This window comes from Astyanax mexicanus, chromosome 8 (assembly GCF_023375975.1).
Source record: "Astyanax mexicanus isolate ESR-SI-001 chromosome 8, AstMex3_surface, whole genome shotgun sequence".
Classification (NCBI taxonomy): Eukaryota; Metazoa; Chordata; class Actinopteri; order Characiformes; family Acestrorhamphidae; genus Astyanax; species Astyanax mexicanus.
This window is the reverse complement of record NC_064415.1, coordinates 5,304,501-5,323,895: the sequence shown is the minus strand read 5'-3', so window position 1 is coordinate 5,323,895 and position 19,395 is coordinate 5,304,501. Positions and strand designations below refer to the sequence as shown.

General features: G+C 41.2%; 2 protein-coding genes across 2 annotated transcripts in view; both read left to right on the top strand.

Moving 5' to 3' along the window:
- LOC125803781 (E3 ubiquitin-protein ligase TRIM39-like) overlaps positions 1–19,395 on the top strand; it is a 74,151-nt gene that overhangs the window by 47,730 nt on the left and 7,026 nt on the right. The gene's annotated exons all lie outside the window — the stretch shown is intronic.
- LOC125803788 (E3 ubiquitin-protein ligase TRIM39-like) lies at positions 7,665–10,176 on the top strand. The gene is made up of 6 exons (XM_049481986.1): positions 7,665–8,252; positions 8,349–8,444; positions 8,532–8,765; positions 8,861–9,008; positions 9,082–9,108; positions 9,209–10,176. Exons 1-6 carry the CDS (start codon positions 7,665–7,667, stop codon positions 9,751–9,753), a joined length of 1,638 nt encoding a protein of 545 aa, XP_049337943.1. The 3' UTR covers positions 9,754–10,176.

Genomic DNA, 19,395 nt, shown 5'->3' with positions numbered 1-19,395 from the left:
AAGTGGTTGCTAGGCAGTTGCTAACGTTTTCCAGGTGGTTGCTAAGGTGTTGCTAAGTGGTTGCTAGGCAGTTGCTAACGTTTTCCAGGTGGTTGCTAAGGTGGTTGCTAAGCAGTTATTAGGGGGTTGCTAAGCCCTGGCTGGGGTGCCGGGGTGTCCAAACTTTTGACTGATAGCTGCTCCATACAGCAGCTCCTCCATACACTCACAGTACTGGAGGAGCAGGGGAGAGAAGGGGTTCCGTGCGCAGAGCTGCTCGTGTGTGAGATGGAACTCTGGGCCCCCCATTCATTTCTATGGGAAAACTTCGTACGACATTTGTACGAAATCCGTACGACGTATCGTTTCGTAAAGCATATTTTCGGAAAGAACTCACTAAGTTCTATAGACCGTCCGAATTTCGTCTTCATATCTCAAAAATTCTGACGTTCACAGCCGTTCAAAAATCTTCTAGTTCATTGTCTATGGAAAAAAGGGCGTACGTTTACGAAGTTTTTACGAAAACCGTACGATATATCGCTCCAAAAAGCACAAGCAACGTAATTCACTATAGGTCCCACGATCCCTGAAAGTTTCGTGATTCTACGTTAAAAGCCCTAGGAGGAGTAGCGTTTAACAAAAGTGAGGAAGAATAATAATAATAATAATAATAATAATAATAATAATAAGAAGATTACGAAGAACAAGAAGTTGGCTTTTCCAAGCCAACTTAATAATAATAATAAGAAGATTACGAAGAACAAGAAGTTGGCTTTTCCAAGCCAACTTAATAAGATTACGAAGAACAGTAAGTTGGCTTTTCCAAGCCAACTTAATAATAATAACTAGAAAAGGAAAGTTCGATAACGAACTTTAAGTTGGCTTGGAAAAGTACGTTAAATAGTTAAATAACGTTGAATAGTTAAAATGGTTGCTAAGATATTTCTGTCTAAAGCGTGTGAAGAGTGGTTGCTATGCTGTTGACTTTCGGCTAAATGTTGAAGTCCAAAAAGTTTTGGCTAACATGGTGAAAAGCTTATAATTATCTTATAAAGTAAAGTGTTGCTAAGTGGTTGCTAGGTAGTTGCTAGGCAGTTGCTAATGTAGTCCACATCGTTGCTTAGTGCTTGCTAATTGGTTGCTAGGCAGTTGCGAACATATTCCAGGTGGTTGCTAAGCTGTTGCTAACTTGTTGCTAGGCAATTCCTAACGTATTCCAAATGGTTTTTAAGTGGTTATTAGGCAGTTTCTAATATTTTCCAGGTGGTTGCTAACTGGTTGCTATGGTATCTGGGGTGGTTGCTAAGGTGTTGCTAGGTGGTTGCTAAGGTGTTGCTATGGTATCTGGGGTGGTTGCTAAGGTGTTGCTAGGTGGTTGCTAGAGGGTTGCTAGGTGGTTGCTAAGGTGTTGCTATGGGATCCGGGGTGGTTGCTAAGGTGTTGCTATGGTATCCGGGTTGGTTGCTAAGGTGTTGCTAGGTGGTTGCTAAGGTGTTGCTATGGTATCCAGGGTGGTTGCTAAGGTGTTGCTAGGTGGTTGCTAGGGTGTTGCTAGGCGGTTGCTATGGTATCCAGGGTGGTTGCTAAGGTGTTGCTAGGTGGTTGCTAAGGTGTTGCTAGGTGGTTGCTATGGTGTTGCTATGGTATCTGGGGTGGTTGCTAAGGTGTTGCTAGGTGGTTGCTAAGGTGTTGCTATGGTATCCAGGGTGGTTGCTAAGGTGTTGCTAGGTGGTTGCTAGGTGGTTGCTAGGGTGTTGCTAGGTGGTTGCTAAGGTGTTGATTTGGTATCCAGGGTGGTTGCTAAGGTATTGCTAGGTGGTTGCTAAGGTGTTGCTAGGTGGTTGCTAAGGTGTTGCTATGGTATCCAGGGTGGTTGCTACGGTGTTGCTAGGTGGTTGCAAGGTGGTTGCTAAGGTGTTGCTAGGTGGTTGCTAGGGTGTTGCTAGGTGGTTGCTAAGGTTTTGATAGGTGGTTGCTAAGGTGTTGCTATGGTATCCAGGGTGGTTGCTAAGGTGTTGCTAGGTGGTTGCTAAGGTGTTGCTATGGTATCCGGGGTGGTTGCTAAGGTGTTGCTAGGTGGTTGCTAAGGTGTTGCTATGGTATCCTGGGTGGTTGCTAAGGTGTTGCTAGGTGGTTGCTAGGCAGTTGCTAAGGTGTTGCTATGGTATCCTGGGTGGTTGCTAAGGTGTTTCTAGGTGGTTGCTAAGGTGTTGCTAGGTGGTTGCTAAGGTGTTGCTATGGTATCCGGGGTGGTTGCTAAGGTGTTGCTAGGTGGTTGCTAGGCGGTTGCTTAAGTGTTGCTATGGTATCCGGGGTGGATGCTATGGTGTGGTTGCTAAGGTGTTGCTAGGCGGTTGCTAAGGTGTTGCTATGGTATCCAGGGTGGTTGCTAAGGTGTTGCTAGGTGGTTGCTAAGGTGTTGCTATGGTATCCTGGGTGGTTGCTAAGGTGTTTCTAGGTGGTTGCTAAGGTGTTGCTATGGTATCCGGGGTGGTTGCTAAGGTGTTGCTAGGTGGTTGCTAAGGTGTTGCTATGGTATCCGGGGTGGTTGCTAAGGTGTTGCTAGGTGGTTGCTAAGGTGTTGCTATGGTATCCTGGGTGGTTGCTAAGGTGTTGCTAGGTGGTTGCTATGGTGTTGCTATGGTATCCAGGGTGGTTGCTAAGGTGTTGCTAGGTGGTTGCTAAGGTGTTGCTATGGTATCCTGGGTGGTTGCTAAGGTGTTGCTAGGTGGTTGCTAGGCAGTCGCTAAGGTGTTGCTATGGTATCCTGGGTGGTTGCTAAGGAGTTTCTAGGTGGTTGCTAAGGTGTTGCTAGGTGGTTGCTAAGGTGTTGCTAGGTGGTTGCTAAGGTGTTGCAATGGTATCCGGGGTGGTTGCTAAGGTGTTGCTAGGTGGTTGCTAGGCGGTTGCTTAGGTGTTGCTATGGTATCCGGGGTGGTTGCTACGGTGTTTCTAAGTGGTTGCTAAGGTGTTGCTAGGTGGTTGCTAAGGTGTTGCTATGGTATCCAGGGTGGTTGCTAAGGTGTTGCTAGGTGGTTGCTAAGGTGTTGCTATGGTATCCAGGGTGGTTGCTAAGGTGTTGCTAGGTGGTTGCTAGGTGGTTGCTAGGGTGTTGCTAGGTGGTTGCTAAGGTGTTGCTATGGTATCCAGGGTGGTTGCAAAGGTGTTGCTAGGTGGTTGCTAGGGTGTTACTAGGTGGTTGCTAAGGTGTTGCTAGGTGGTTGCTAAGGTGTTGCTATGGTATCCAGGGTGGTTGCTAAGGTGTTGCTAGGTGGTTGCTAAGGTGTTGCTAGGTGGTTGCTAAGGTGTTGCTATGGTATCCGGGGTGGTTGCTAAGGTGTTGCTAGGTGGTTGCAAGGTGGTTGCTAAGGTGTTGCTAGGTGGTTGCTAGGGTGTTGCTAGGTGGTTGCTAAGGTTTTGCTAGGTGGTTGCTAAGGTGTTGCTATGGTATCCAGGGTGGTTGCTAAGGTGTTGCTAGGTGGTTGCTAAGGTGTTGCTATGGTATCCGGGGTGGTTGCTAAGGTGTTGCTATGTGGTTGCTAGGCGGTTGCTAAGGTGTTGCTATGGTGTCTGTGGTGGTTGCTAAGGTGTTGCTAGGTGGTTGCTAAGATGTTGCTATGGTATCTGGGGTGGTTGCTAAGCTGTTGCTAGGTGTATCTGACTGGTCGCTAGGCAGTTGCTACCATTTCTAAAGTGGTTGCTAAGCAGTTGCTAACGTTTTCCAGGTGGTTGCTAAGGTGTTGCTATCTGGTTGCTAGGCAGTTGCTAACGTATTACACATGGTTGCTAAGTGGTTGCTAGGCAGTTGCTAATGTTTTCCAGGTGGTTGCTAAGGTGTATCTAACTGGTTGCTAGGCAGTAGTAGATAAAAAGAAAGAGTGTTAAATGTAGAAGTACAGAAAAAGGGAGAGCCTGAAATAGAGAAGTAGAGAGAAAATCAGCGTGAGAAGTAGAGAAAGAACACCCGAGAATGTGAGAAAAAGAGTGACAAGTAGAGAGAAATATTGAGCGAGAGAAAGAGAATTAGGGAAAAAGAGAGATCGAGAAATAAAGAAGTAGAGAAAGAAAGAAGATGTAGTAGAGAGATAGATAGAAAGAGAAAGCAAGACAGAAAAGTAGAGTGAAAGAGAAGTAGAGAGAAGAGCGAGAAATAAAGAGTAAGAGAGAAATAGAGAAATAGAAAAGTAGAAAGAGACATAGAAAAGTAGAGAGAGTGAGAAATAGAGAAGTAGAGAGAGAGTGAGAAAGAGAGAGTGAGAAATAGAGAAGAAGAGAGCAAAAGAGAGTGAGAAATAGAGAAGCAGAGAGAGAGTGAGAAATAGAGAAGTAGAGAGAGAGTGAGAAAGAGAGAGTGAGAAATAGAGAAGTAGAGAGAGTGAGAAATAGAGACGTAGAGAGAGAGTGAGAAAGAGAGAGTGAGATAGAGAAGTAGAGAGAGAGTGAGAAATAGAGTGAGAAATAGACGTAGAGAGAGAGTGAGAAAGAGAGTGAGAAATAGAGACGTAGAGAGAGAGTGAGAAATAGAGTGAGAAATAGAGACGTAGAGAGAGAGTGAGAAAGAGAGTGAGAAATAGAGGAGTAGAGAGCAAAAGAGAGTGAGAAATAGAGAAGTAGAGAGCAAAAGAAAGAGTGAGAAATATAGAAATAGAGAGAGAGTGGGAAAGAGAGTGAGAATTAGAGAAGTAGAGAGCGAAAGAGAGAGTGAGAAAGAGAGAGTGGTTGCTAAGCAGTTTATAGGTGGTTGCAAAGCCCTGGCTGGGGTGCCGGGGTGTCCAAACTTTTGACTGATAGCTGCTCCATACAGCAGCTCCTCCATACACTCACAGTACTGGAGGAGCAGGGGAGAGAAGGGGTTCCGTGCGCAGAGCTGCTCGTGTGCGAGATGGAACTCTGGGCCCCCCATTCATTTCTATGGGAAAACTTCGTACGAAAATTGTACGAAAACCGTACGTCGTATCACTTCGCAACCTCCTATTAATTTTAAGATCTCGGTAAGATCTATAAGCTCGCCAAATTTGGTCTTCGTATCTCAAAAATTGTGGCGGTTACGGACGTTTAAAATTTCGCCCCATTCATTCCTATGGGGAAAAAATGCGTACGTTTACGAAGTTTTTACGAAAACCGTACGATAAATCGCTCCAAAAAGCACAAGCACGCTAAGTTGGCATAGGTCCTACGATCCGTGAAAGTTTCGTGATTCTACGTTGAAAGCTCTAGGAGGAGTAGCGTACAGAAAAAAAGGCGTAAGAATAATAATAATAAGAAGAAGATTACGAAGAACAATAAGTTGGCTTTTCCAAGCCAACTTAATAAGAAGAAGAAAACGAAGAACAATAAGTTGGCTTTTCCAAAGCCAACTTAATAATAATAAGAAGATTACGAAGAACAATAAGTTGGCTTTTCCAAGCCAACTTAACTAGTTATCTAGATGCCAGATGTGGTGGATAGCCAGAATTTAGTACAGTACTTTATGTTGGTAGTTTAAAGAAGTTTTTTAACCCTGATCACTTCCCCAAAATTGTGTTTTCCACCTGATCCAGCTGATCAGCTAATAAACAGTAATTTACTGAGTTTACCTGTTAAAATCGTTTAGCCCCCTATGGAGCCTAAATTAATATGCAGTAGAATATGTAAGAACAGGGTTGAGAAACACTGCTGTAACGTGACTTCTTTTCATTTGTAGTTTACAGTAAGACCACATGTCCTGACGTTTATAAAAATCTCTATGAAACGTAAAGTTACATTCTTTTACATAAAAGGACACCATCTTCAGAAGAGCTCTCAGTAGAAAAAAAAAAGCGCAGGAGAAAATGTAAATATACAACAGAATTGACATGACAATAATAATAATAATAATAATAATAATAATAATAAACAAATCTGTTATATTATTTTAAATATTAGGTGATAACTGATTATTTTTGTCGTATGTATATAATTCAGACATTGCATGCATAATTTACAGTAACTGTAACGTGGAGTAACATGTTTAGGTTGTTAAATCACCTTATAATAATAATTTACTTTTAATTAAAAGTAATTTCCACAAATGTTGTTCTAGGAAACTATAGAGTGGGCTTGGGTTCATATTGGCAAATGTGTCCCCCCCCAATATCAAGCCCGCTCCTTCGCCCTTGCTTGCATTCAGAACATACTCTTAATTTTCTTCCTGTTTCTGCTGGAGATCCTTCCTGTTCAGCTCATTTCTAACATTCACTGCTCTTCTAGTTTCATCATTTTTATGAAGGTGTTTAAACTGCTGTAAGACGCTCACTTCTGTTCTCCAGCTCAAGCTGTTCACTTTAGTTCAGTCCCAGAGTTCAGCTTTAACAGCTGGAATGTGGAGATGATCAGCAGCTGGATGGGTTTGATGGTGAAAAATGTGGAACTGTTTTCATTCACTGACTAAGAATTATTCTGAATTGATCTCTGTGCTCTCAGATCACCTTCATGCTGCTTCTCTGTGTCTCCTCAGTCCAGGGCCGTTTCAAGGTATTTGGGGGGCCCAAGCAAAGACACCAACCGGGGCCCCCCCAACCTCCACACCAGAAATCTCATGCCCAAACCCCCCTCCGGCCAAAAAAAAAAAAAAACATATCTGGCCGCGGTCCACCTTCAAGAACCACAGCATATACACACAGTTTAGGTCCAACACACTTTATGTAAAAAAGAGGGCTTAGAAATTTAAGCAAAGCACCTTGAGGTAGAAAGAAAAGATATGGTTAGAGATAGCATTACAATATTTTTTTCTGATTTTGATATTTAGATGGATCCCAGCTGCATTGATATAGCTACCAATGCTAAACACCTCAAACTAACTACTTTACAAATTTACTACTTGTAGCTGAACATAGCAGATTTAAGTATGCTGTTGTCTGAGAATTAGACAGATGCACCTGATGCTTTAAAGACAGTGAACAGCTGGCATAGTGCATGCATGGATACTACTAGACACGTTCTCACCATTTGGTACATAGATTAGAATAGCTAGCTAGCACCTCAGAGAAGCTACGCCACCTTAATCTCAACTGAAGATAAGAACGGTAGGCTGAAATACAATAAGCAGTGAATCTGGAACAGACCTGTGTTTTCCTGTTAATATAATATATTACATTATGGAGCTATATTATCAGCCTGTTCGAGCCTTTATACTGCACTAACCTCTAACCTAATTGGTTAGCTAACTTATTCCTAGCTTTGACTGCCAGGCACGTAGCTAGCTAGCTAACATAAACATTACCCGGGACGTATATATTGTTTTTAGCCTACCTGCTGCTAAATTACACCTTTTGTACAGGTAGGCCTAATTTATCCAGTGTAAATCATCACTTACCACTGTCTTGTGTTTTTTTGTGTTCCTCTTCCTTCTCTTGTTTTCTCTTTTGGCTTCCTGATGGATAAATTCGCTTCATGGTTAAGTTTCATATTTGCCGGCGTCTAAAACTTGGCTGTCTGCCAGGACAGTGTCTGCCTGCCTTCAGCAGCTGGTGGGAGGGGCCCCCTTGAGGGGGATTCTGAGAACAGTGTCATTGCTCATTGACTTTGAGAATGTAAAGGGGGGCTCACACAGTTTGTCGCTGCATTTAATTCTTAACCTGTTGTTGTCTGGGGGCCCCAGGCCAGCTTGGGCTTGGGCAATTGCCTGGTTTGCCTGCCCCATCGCGACGGGCCTGCCTCAGTCAGTCATGGCTTCCTCCAGCAGTCTCCTGTCTGAAGATCAGCTCCAGTGCTCTCTCTGTCTGGATGTGTTCACTGATCCAGTCACTACTCCATGTGGACACAACTTCTGCATGGTCTGTCTCAGAAAGTACTGGAACAGCAGCTCACACTGCCAGTGTCCAGTCTGTAAAGAAGAATTCTCCAGAAGGCCTGAGCTCCGTGTGAACACCTTCATCTCTGGACTGGCTGCTCAGTTCCAGAAGTCAGTTCAGGTGAAGTCCAGCAGAGCTCCAGAGAAATGTACCTCCAAACCTAAGAAGGTTCAGTGTGACTCCTGCAGTGAGGAGAAGCTGGAGGCTGTAAAGTCCTGTCTGGACTGTGGGCTCTCCTACTGTAACTCTCATCTATCATTTCATAAAACTACACCTAAATTAAAGAAACACAAGCTGATGGATCCTGTGGAGAACCTGGAGGACTACATCTGCCAGAAACATGAGAGACCCCTGGAGCTGTTCTGTAGAGACGACCAGACGTGTGTGTGTCAGTTCTGCACTGAGGGAGACCACCGGACTCACAGCACTGTTCCTATAGAGGAGGAGAGTGGAGAGAAGAAGGTGAGAGATGTTTAGACAGAGAATTATTAACACTAATTTTACTATTCTCCTATTTTTCCTAAGAATAACTGATCATAATGTGTCTCTTTATCACAGATTCAGCTGGAGAAGACACAGACAGAAGTTCAGCAGATGATCCAGGAGAGACTGAAGAAGATCAAGGAGATCAAACACTCTGTAGAACTCAATAAAGTGAGATTTTAAAGTGTTTAAACTCATTTTAAATATGAAAGCTGCTCTTTAAACAGTGTTATTGTTCTTATTGTTGTCTCCTGTTAGAAAATCAGAGAGAAGGAGGAAGCAGACAGTGTGGAGATCTTCAGGGCTCTGGTGCGCTGCATTGAGAGATGCCAGGCTGAGCTGCTGGAGGTGATGGAGGAGAAGCAGAAAGCAGCAGAGAGGCAGGCTGAAGAGCTGATTAAAGAGCTGGAGCAGGAAATCACTGAGCTAAAGAGGAGAGACACTGAGCTGGAGCAGATCTCCCACATTGAGGACCACCTCCACCTCCTACAGGTCAGAGTCCCTCTGTTTCTCAATAGAAATGCAGTCCATCACAGGACAGCACTGCCCATGCTGAGGGGTTTCTCCTCTCTCCTGCTGTACTGTAGATTTACCCGTCCCTCTGCAGACCCCCACACACCAAGAACTGGACTGACGTCAGTGTTAACACTCCTCTGAGTGTGGAGAGTCTGAGGAGAGCTCTGTCTCAGCTTCAGAAACATCTCACACAGGAGATGGAGAAGATTGATAAGAGTGGTAAGTGTTTACTGTTCGGGTTTTTAGTAATCCTGAATTTAGAATCTAATAGTCTTTATTCTTTTCTAAACAGAACTGAAGAGAATTCAGCAGTATGCAGGTGGGTGGGGCTTTCACTGATCACATGATTCAGTCTGTATGATTCTCTATTTCTTACAGTATGTTGATTAAAATGCATTTAAACTGTGTTTCTCTCTCAGTGGACGTGACTCTGGATCCTGATACAGCTCATCCTGAACTCATCCTGTCTGATGATGGAAAACAAGTTAAACATGGAGACAAACAACAGAATCTCCCTGATAATCCAGAGAGATTTAATCTTTATGTAAATGTTCTGGGAAAGGAGGGTTTCTCCTCAGGGAGATTTTACTATGAGGTTCAGGTCAGTGGGAAGACTATGTGGACTTTAGGAGTGACCAGAGAGTCCAGCAACAGGAAGGGAGAGATTACACCCAAACCTGTGGAAGGATACTGGACTGTGTGTCTGATGAATGAAACTGGATATTTGGCTGCAGAATCTCCTCGTGTCCTCCTCTCATTGAAACAGGCTCCCCAGAAGGTGGGGGTGTTTGTGGATTATGAGGAGGGTCTGGTCTCCTTCTATGATGTTGAGGTCAGATCTCATATCTACTCTTTCACTGGTCAGTCTTTCACTGAGAAACTCTATCCATTCTTCAGGCCCTGTCTTAATAATGGAGGTAAAAATTCAGCTCCACTGATCATCACTCCTGTTCAACATGAATAAGAAGGTTAATTTTCCATCACTCTCTTTGAAATTCATGAAGCTCTTTTTATTTACCTCTATGCTAAGTAAATATTTCTAAAATATACTTTGTAGTCCAGCGTTTATAATGCATTCTTTATTCCAGCGCCATTGGCTTTATTTTTCCTCAAACATGAGTATATACTAGAACAGGGTGAAGGGAGGACTATAATAAAGTATACAGAGAAACAGATACGGGATTATAGTTTGTAATTATTATGCAACCTCAAAGTGTCCTAATATGATCATTGGAGCTGAATTAAAACGGATAAAATAATGTAGAAGTAGAAAGAATAAGGTGATCATAATGTTATGTTTGATCTGTGTATAATGAAGTTCTGCTATCATTTATCTTTATCATTACTGATATTCTAGAAACAAATCAAATAAAGAAATTTGCACGTACAGTGTTCATGTTGTCCACCTTTATTTTCAGCTTGTTAAATTACATAAGCTTAAGGTTTACATTAAATTATTAGAAATAATGTCATATTAGGAAGTGCTACAAAAATATCTACAGTAAAAATAGACATAATCCACTCGCTGATACACCATAAGGCACAAAATAGGGTTAAACCCAGTCATCCTGAGGAGCTCTGAGCACGAATCTCACTGGAATCTCTTCCATATTTCCAAATCTTCAGGTGTGTAGCTCTGGTTAAAGCTGTCTCTGAAGATCATGGACCTTATCCCCTCCACGCCCGTGTTAAAATTAATGCGAGACTGGGGGGTATGCTCCTAAACCAAAATTTCAAAGGCAGCGAGGGAGCTGGCAGAATATCCACCAGTCTAAATGGCAGCACCTGTGTGGACAACTAACCTTCCTCACACACCTCCCTAAATTAATGGTGAAAGCAGTCGATAAAAAGGGCAGAAAATAAGTGTAAGATTCACCAAGCTGTTTTAGTAAAAGTCTACAGTAACTGGATTGAGGGTTATGTGCAGGGTGTGGAAGGTAGCTCGGTAATCACCTTGGTTTGCTGTATTAAAAAACTCATGTTTTAGCTAGCTTGCTAACTTAGTGACTGTAGAAAATACTGTAGTGAATCTGCAGTTATGTTCTGTTTTTACTGACTGTGAAATGCACTTGTGTTTAGGTTATGGGTCAGGCGTGTGATTGGGGAGAGCGGTGTGTGTGTGTGTGTGTTGGGGGTGAGAAGATGAAGAGAAGGGGCTCGCTGAGTGTGTGTGTTCAGGCTGAGTGCTAGGTTAGCGCTTGTTATCGCTAGCTGTTTGTTATTTTGCTGTGGTAGCGGCCACCAGCAACCTATGGAAGCCCATTCCCGCCACCTAAAAGAAATAAATAATCCAGCAAAATGTTTTTTATTATTATTAAGTAAACTGCTATCTCAATATTTTGAGATACTAAGTCAATATTTTGAGATACTATCTCAATATTTTGAGATACTATCTCAATATTTTGAGATACTAAGTCAATATTTTGAGATACTAAGTCAATATTTTGAGATACTATCTCAATATTTTGAGATACTAGTAGGCTGTACAGAGACAGAAGCAGGTGAGACAAAGATGCAAAATGGATACCAACATTGAGGACTACTTCAGACGTGGATTCACAATTCATGAAATATTGGAACTTTTAGAGGAATCGCACAATATCAAAATAAGCCTCCGGATCTTGGACGAGGCTGAAGTTAGCTTCTTATTCGCCAGTGTCTTATTCAGATTTCCGTTCCACCTTAAATGCTGGCTGAACATTCATGCGGCCGCCTGTAGATGTCGCATTTTAACAGTAAAAAACAGCATGTAAGCAAAGTGCTGTGCAAACGCTCTGAATAAAGGGGAGAACACAATGCGAGGGACAGAGTTTAACTCTGAGTGAAATATAATGTAAATAAAATTAAATATGAATTAAAACGTTATTTCTTTCACTTTTGGCCTAATTCCCAGGTCATTATCTACAGGTGGCCGCATGTATATTCAGCCAGCATTTAAGGTATCTCAAAATATTGACTTAGTATCTCAAAATATTGACTTAGTATCTCAAAATATTGACTTAGTATCTCAAAATATTGAGATATTATCCAAAATATTGACTAAGTATCTCAAAATATTGAGATAGCAATTTACTTAATAATAATAAAAAAAAATTGCTGGAGTATTTTTATTTTTTAGGTGGCGGGAATGGGCTTCCATAGCAACCACTGTTCTAAGTTCGGCAATAAAGCAACTTTTAAACATCTTTCTCGGTCCAACCGGATGCTACAATACCGTGTAGTTGGTCTAAAGACAGTCCTCCCACAGTCTTCACTGAAGTATCTGTCCAGGTAAATAACGTGGACACAGCTTTCTTCTTCAACTTTCACTTTCTAACCAGTGTCTTAAAGAAACACTCTTTTATAAAGTGTTCTGAACTTACTTTTGTGTTCATGTCAATCTGTAATATCAAATCAGACATAAAATTAATGTTAACATGACCGTTATATACAGCCAAATACAGTCCAGCTAAGCGTGCAAGTGTTCCTACAGTAGGATATTAACTAGCATTAGCTAAGCAGGCTACTCTAAAGAGCTACGGCTTGACTAACGTTACCTTCCACTCATTTAGACATTAAACTGAGAAAATAACCAGTTCATGGATAATTAAGTCATACCTGGAGAACCGGGTTTAGCTATAGCTTGTTGTCTTACTCTGCTAGCGTTCATCTGGCTAGATTGGCTGGCTGGGTAATTATATTAATAAGGCAAGCCTTAGCTAGTTAGCACAGTAACATACACCTTAAACTGAAATGTGATCTCTACTAATTTTGTGAATTGAATTTATTGTGAACTTCGGGAATCTTTAGGGAAACTATAGAAGGTTTTGTTCTTTTTGAAGAAAAAGTGTACTTCTTCTGTAACACTGCTTTAATTCAGTGTTTAATTATCTACATATATTTACTAAATGATGAATGATTATTGATTTATTTGATATATTGATTAGAGCTGCATACTGTAACACTGCTTTAATTCAGTGTTTAATTATCTACATATATTTACTAAATGATGAATGATTACTGATTTATTTGATATATTGATTAGAGCTGCATACTGTAACACTGCTTTAATTCAGTTGGTGAAGTTCAGGCTCCACCTGCTGGTTAAAACATGGAGGTGCATCAACCCATCCTCATGAGGTGGTGGGCGTGGCCTCGTGACGTCACTGAGGAGAAACGAGAGTTAAGCGAAGCTGCTTGATAAACAGAATTGAGCTCCTTCTTTCAGCAGGACATAATCTCTCATTTGAAGCTCTTTCAGTCAGGTAAACTCCACAGGTAATCTCTGAAGGAGCAGAAACACCTGGACGAGGGAGAAGAAGTGAAGCTGGTAATGTATGGCGTCGTTTTACTGCCAATAGTCGAGAGTGAGGTTTTTGAATGTAAAAGTCTGTTTCATGCAGCGCTCACGGATTTTATTTGCTCACGTGTAAAATATAGGTGCGCTCTCACAAATTTACCATGCTCTCTCTCAGATTAACTCTCCTCTTGTACGAAACATCGCGCGCTCTCAGATATATCATTCTCGTGTACCATCTGTCTGCTCTTAATGTTTTGAGAGAGCGCGCGCACTTCCCCCTGTGTGCTCGCGGAGCGATTTTTACTGCAACAAAGCTGCCAAAAGTCTCCAGCCAATCAGAAGTGGCAAAAGGATTTGACCAGTTAAATAGACCGCTGAGGTCGTGCGTCATTCTGTAGTTCTCGTATGGCTTCTAAGTGTCTCAAAGTTCTCAGAAACTCGCCTCTATCACATTCTGTGGTAAATAAATCTGTTCAGAACCCTGTACGCTTTATTGTGTGTACATTTTCCTCCTAAACATCACTAGATCCTCTAAATCATGAGATTGTTTAAGGTTAATAATTATAAAAATGCTAGCTTTAAGCTAAATGGCTTAATGTACATCTCTAATTTATTTCACCGAATTTAAAAGCCGATAAATGGTAAAATGTGCTACAGTGTTTAAAGCTGGTTTTAGAGTAACTCTGTGCTGCGGGGTTAGTGTTTTAATTTTTTTTCTGTGACACATTCAGCTCTCCTCTATGGAAGCCCATTCCCGCCACCTAAAAAATAAAAATACTCCAGCAATTTTTTTTATTATTATTAAGTAAATTGCTATCTCAATATTTTGAGATACTTAGTCAATATTTTGAGATACTATCTCAATATTTTGAGATACTAAGTCAATATTTTGAGATACTAAGTCAATATTTTGAGATACTAAGTCAATATTTTGAGATACCTTAAATGCTGGCTGAATATACATGCGGCCACCTGTAGATAATGACCTGGGAATTAGGCCAAAAGTGAGAGCAATAATTTTTTAATTCATATTTAATTTTATTTACATTATATTTCACTCAGAGTTAAACTCTGTCCCTCGCATTGTGTTCTCCCCTTTATTCAGAGCGTTTGCACAGCACTTTGCTTACATGCTGTTTTTTACTGTTAAAATGCGCCATCTACAGGCGGCCGCATGAATGTTCAGCCAGCATTTAAGGTGGAACGGAAATCTGAATAAGACACTGGCGAATAAGAAGCTAACTTCAGCCTCGTCCAAGATCCGGAGGCTTATTTTGATATTGTGTGATTCCTCTAAAAGTTCCAATATTTCATGATTTGTGAATCCACGTCTGAAGTAGTCCTCAATGTTGGTATCCATTTTGCATCTTTGTCTCACCTGCTTCTGTCTCTGTACAGCCTACTAGTATCTCAAAATATTGACTTAGTATCTCAAAATATTGACTTAGTATCTCAAAATATTGACTTAGTATCTCAAAATATTGAGATAGTATCTCAAAATATTGACTTAGTATCTCAAAATATTGAGATAGTATCTCAAAATATTGACTTAGTATCTCAAAATATTGAGATAGCAGTTTACTTAATAATAATAAAAAAACATTTTGCTGGATTATTTTTTTTTTTTAGGTGGCGGGAATGGGCTTCCATACTCCTCAGAGAGGTCAGTTAGTTCATAAGTTAGGATCAGCTGTGTGTAATATGCTGTAAACATACTGCCAGAATTTGCTAGTGTTGCACTGAAAAGAGTCCCCTGCCGATCTCTGCAGCTGCGCTGGGATGTCAGATCCATGCGCTGTAGCATTAGCTTAAAGCTAGCATTTTTTCTCATTACAACTCTTAAACAATCTCGTGATTCAGAGGATCTAGTGATGTTTAGGAGGAAAATGTACACAGAAAAAAAACGCACAGGGTTCTGAACAGATTTATTTACAGAAGTATGTGATAGAGGCAAGTTTTTGAAAAGCCCATTTATTTTACTCATAGGGAAAAAACACTTAAAAGCCATATGAGAACTACAGAATGACGCATTACTTCAGTGGTCTATTTAACAGGTCAAATCCTGTTGCCACTTCTGATTGGCTGGAAACTTTTGGCAGCTTTGTTGCAGTGAAAATCTCCGCGCTCAAGCAGAGAACTCACCGCGAGCACACAGGGGGAAGTTGAGTGCGCACAATTTTAAAACATTAAGAGCAGATAGATGGTACACGTTGATGATATGTCTGAGAGCGTGTGCGTAGTTTCGTACAAGAGGAGAGTTAATCTGAGAGAGAGCATGGTAAATTTGTGACAGCACACCTATATTTTACACGTGAGCAAATAAAATCCATGAGCACTCCATGAAATAGACTCTTGCATTCAAAAACTTCACTCTTGACTATTGGCAGTAAAATGACGCCATAGTAATGCCTCTTAATCTTCCTCCTGTTTCTGCTGGAGATCCTTCCTGTTCAGCTCATTTCTAACATTCACTGTTCTTCTAGTTTCATCATTTTTATGAAGGTGTTTAAACTGCTGTAAGATGCTCACTTCTGTTCTCCAGCTCAAGCTGTTCACTTTAGTTCAGTCCCAGAGTTCAGCTTTAACAGCTGGAATGTGGAGATGATCAGCAGCTGGATGGGTTTGATGGTGAAAAGTGTGGAACTGTTTTCATTCACTGAATAAAAATTATTCTGAAATGATCTCTGTGTTCTCAGATCACCTTCATGCTGCTTCTCTGTGTCTCCTCAGTCAGTCATGGCTTCCTCCAGCAGTCTCCTGTCTGAAGATCAGCTCCAGTGCTCTATCTGTCTGGATGTGTTCACTGATCCAGTCTCTACTGCATGTGGACACAACTTCTGCATGGTCTGTCTCAGGAAGTGCTGGAACAGCAGCTCACACTGCCAGTGTCCAGTCTGTAAGAGAGAATTCCCCCAAAGACCTGAACTGTCTATAAACACCTTCATCTCTGGACTGGCTGCTCAGTTCAAGAAGTCAGTTCAGGTGAAGTCCAGCAGAGCTCCAGAGGAACCAGTACAATCTCAGGTCTTCTGTGATTGCTGTTGTGATGAGAAACGTGCAGCTCTGAAGTCCTGTCTGATCTGTATGGCCTCTTACTGTAAAACTCACCTGGATCCTCATCACCTAATCGCCTCATTCAAGAAACACAAGCTGATGGATCCTGTGGAGAACCTGGAGGACTACATCTGCCAGAAACATGAGAGACCCCTGGAGCTGTTCTGTAGAGACGACCAGACGTGTGTGTGTCAGTTCTGTACTGAGGGAGACCACCGGACTCACAGCACTGTTCCTATAGAGGAGGAGAGTGGAGAGAAGAAGGTGAGAGATGTTTAGATAGAGAATTATTAACACTAATTTTACAATTCTCCTATTTTTCCTAAGAATAACTGATCATAATGTGTCTCTTTATCACAGACTCAGCTGGAGAAGACACAGACAGAAATTCAGCAGATGATCCAGGAGAGACTGAAGAAGATCCAGGAGATCAAACACTCTGTAGAACTCAATAAAGTGAGATTTTAAAGCGTTTAAACTCATTTTAAATATGAAAGCTGCTCTTTAAACAGTGTTATTGTTCTTATTGTTGTCTCCTGTTAGAAAATCAGAGAGAAGGAGGAAGCAGACAGTGTGGAGATCTTCAGGGCTCTGGTGCGCTGCATTGAGAGAAGCCAGGCTGAGCTGCTGGAGGTGATGGAGGAGAAGCAGAAAGCAGCAGAGAGGCAGGCTGAAGAGCTGATTAAAGAGCTGGAGCAGGAAATCACTGAGCTAAAGAGGAGAGACACTGAGCTGGAGCAGATCTCCCACACTGAGGACCACCTCCACCTCCTACAGGTCAGAGTCCCTCTGTTTCTCAATAGTAATGCAGTCCATCACAGGACAGCACTGCCCATGCTGAGGGGTTTCTCCTCTCTCCTGCTGTACTGTAGATTTACCCGTCCCTCTGCAGACCCCCACACACCAAGAACTGGACTGACGTCAGTGTTAACACTCCTCTGAGTGTGGAGAGTCTGAGGAGAGCTCTGTCTCAGCTTCAGGAACATCTCACACAGGAGATGGAGAAGATTCCTGAGATCAGTAAGTGTTCAGAAAGTATTTATTAGTTACGTATTTAGTGAGATTGTGAGGCAGTTTTTGTAGAAAATAAATTTAGTTTTATGTTTTTATAAATGTTTGGAGACACTGCACTTAAATTCTGGACGGTTCGAGCTGGTCCAGGAAATTTACCTGTCCTGAACATTTTAGTGTTTTCCAGTGTTTAGTGTTTTCAGGACAGTCCTGTATGATTTAGTGTTAATATTCCAGTGCTGGTTTATGGTTCATACTGATCAGATCATTGATAAACTGAAATGAACTTCTGAAATAAATAGTGAATGATCTTCTCTGATCTTCTTCCAAACAGAACTGAAGAGAATTCAGCAGTATGCAGGTGGGTGGTGCTTTCACTGATCACATGATTCAGTCTGTATGATTCTCTATTTCTTACAGTATGTTGATTAAAATGGGTTTAAACTGTGTTTCTCTCTCAGTGGACGTGACTCTGGATCCTGATACAGCAAATCCTGCTCTCATCCTGTCTGATGATGGAAAACAAGTTAAACATGGAGACAAACAACAGAAACTCCCTGATAATCCACAGAGATTTAGTCGTGGTACCTGTGTTCTGGGAAAGGAGGGTTTCTCCTCAGGGAGATTTTAGTATGAGGTTCAGGTCAGTGAGAAGACTATGTGGACTTTAGGAGTGACCAGAGAGTCCAGCAACAGGAAGGGATCGATTACACTGAGTCCTGAGAATGGATACTGGACTGTGTGGTTGAGGAATGAAACTGAATATAAAGCTCTGGAATCTTCTCCTCTCCTCCTCTGGTTGAAACAGGCTCCCCAGAAGGTGGGGGTGTTTGTGGATTATGAGGAGGGTCTGGTCTCCTTCTATGATGTTGAGGTCAGATCTCATATCTACTCTTTCACTGCTCAGTCTTTCACTGAAAAACTCTATCCATACTTTAACCCCAAATTCAATGATGGAGGTAAAAATTCAGCTCCACTGATCATCACTCCTGTTCAACATGATTAATGAGGTTTATTGTTTTTAGAATAGAAAATCTGGTTCTAGATTGAAAGTAGATTTTGGGATGCATTCAGTTTCAGTTTAACAAATTAATATCTAAATAACCTCATCAATTTCAACACAAATATTTTCTTTATATTGGTTTGAAAGATCATTGTTTGATAAGGTTTTGTTCATTATGTCGATGGTGTTTATCTTTTATTTTCTGTATTAAATGATTTCTGAATAAACTGTAAGATCTGCAGATCTGTGGTGTTTTATTATATTTAAAATGTTTAATAATTTAAATGCTTATTAGATGCTTAATGATTTCTGCATGTGTTTATTCAATATTAAAATAAACAGATCTAGAGAATTTTTTAATACTGATAAACATCTTAAATACCAACTAAACATGTGAAATGTTGTTATGCGTGACCACCTGCGAGTGAGAAGTAGTTTTTCTAATGAAGATTTTTATTTACACAGGCTGTCATGAGACAATGCAAATAATTTCAGTTTCTGTCTCACTTGTTTTTCTCTGCCAAAATGCAAACTGGACACATTTCGACAAGTTTGACAAGTTTAGTACAGTGAGCTTTTACATGTGATGACAAAACGTTTCATTGGAAGTAAAGGAAACAACCAGTAAAGGTTCAGAGATAAGCCCTCTAATTCATGGATTAAACTTAATAAATGTCAGGGGAGGTGATTTTATTTAAATAGCCTTTCTAGACTTGTGTAATAATTTCACACCGACTCATGAATTTAAAGGAACAATCAGTAATAAATGAGATCAAGTGTGTGAAATGTTTATAGCAGTCCAATTTCCAAGCACTGCAGAGAGTTTCCTTCGCCACCCACTACTCCCTCAGACTTGAAACTTTCGTGGGTTGCCAGATTGTCGTGTCGTGACGACGACAATTAATTTGTAGCTGATCAGTCAATATATATGATTCAATGGCTAAAATGCCCGTTTCTCCTTGTGTAATAAATTACCCAGCTATGGTCAGCAACCTTGCTGAAGCTCAGTGATTACCTGTTGCTATTGCTGTTGCTGCTGTCTACACCTGGCAACCCTGTGTGTGGAAATGGGACTAGAGGGGCAGATTCGGTAGCCACAGCCCACACAGTTCAAATAAGAAAATACTGCCTGAAGCTATGCTGAAACAGGCTGCCGGTACTTAAACTCAGCATGTTACCTTAATAGCTGATGATACATCCTGATCATGTTATGAATTACTACAGAAAATATCATCCTTAATGCTCCTTTAAATGATGGA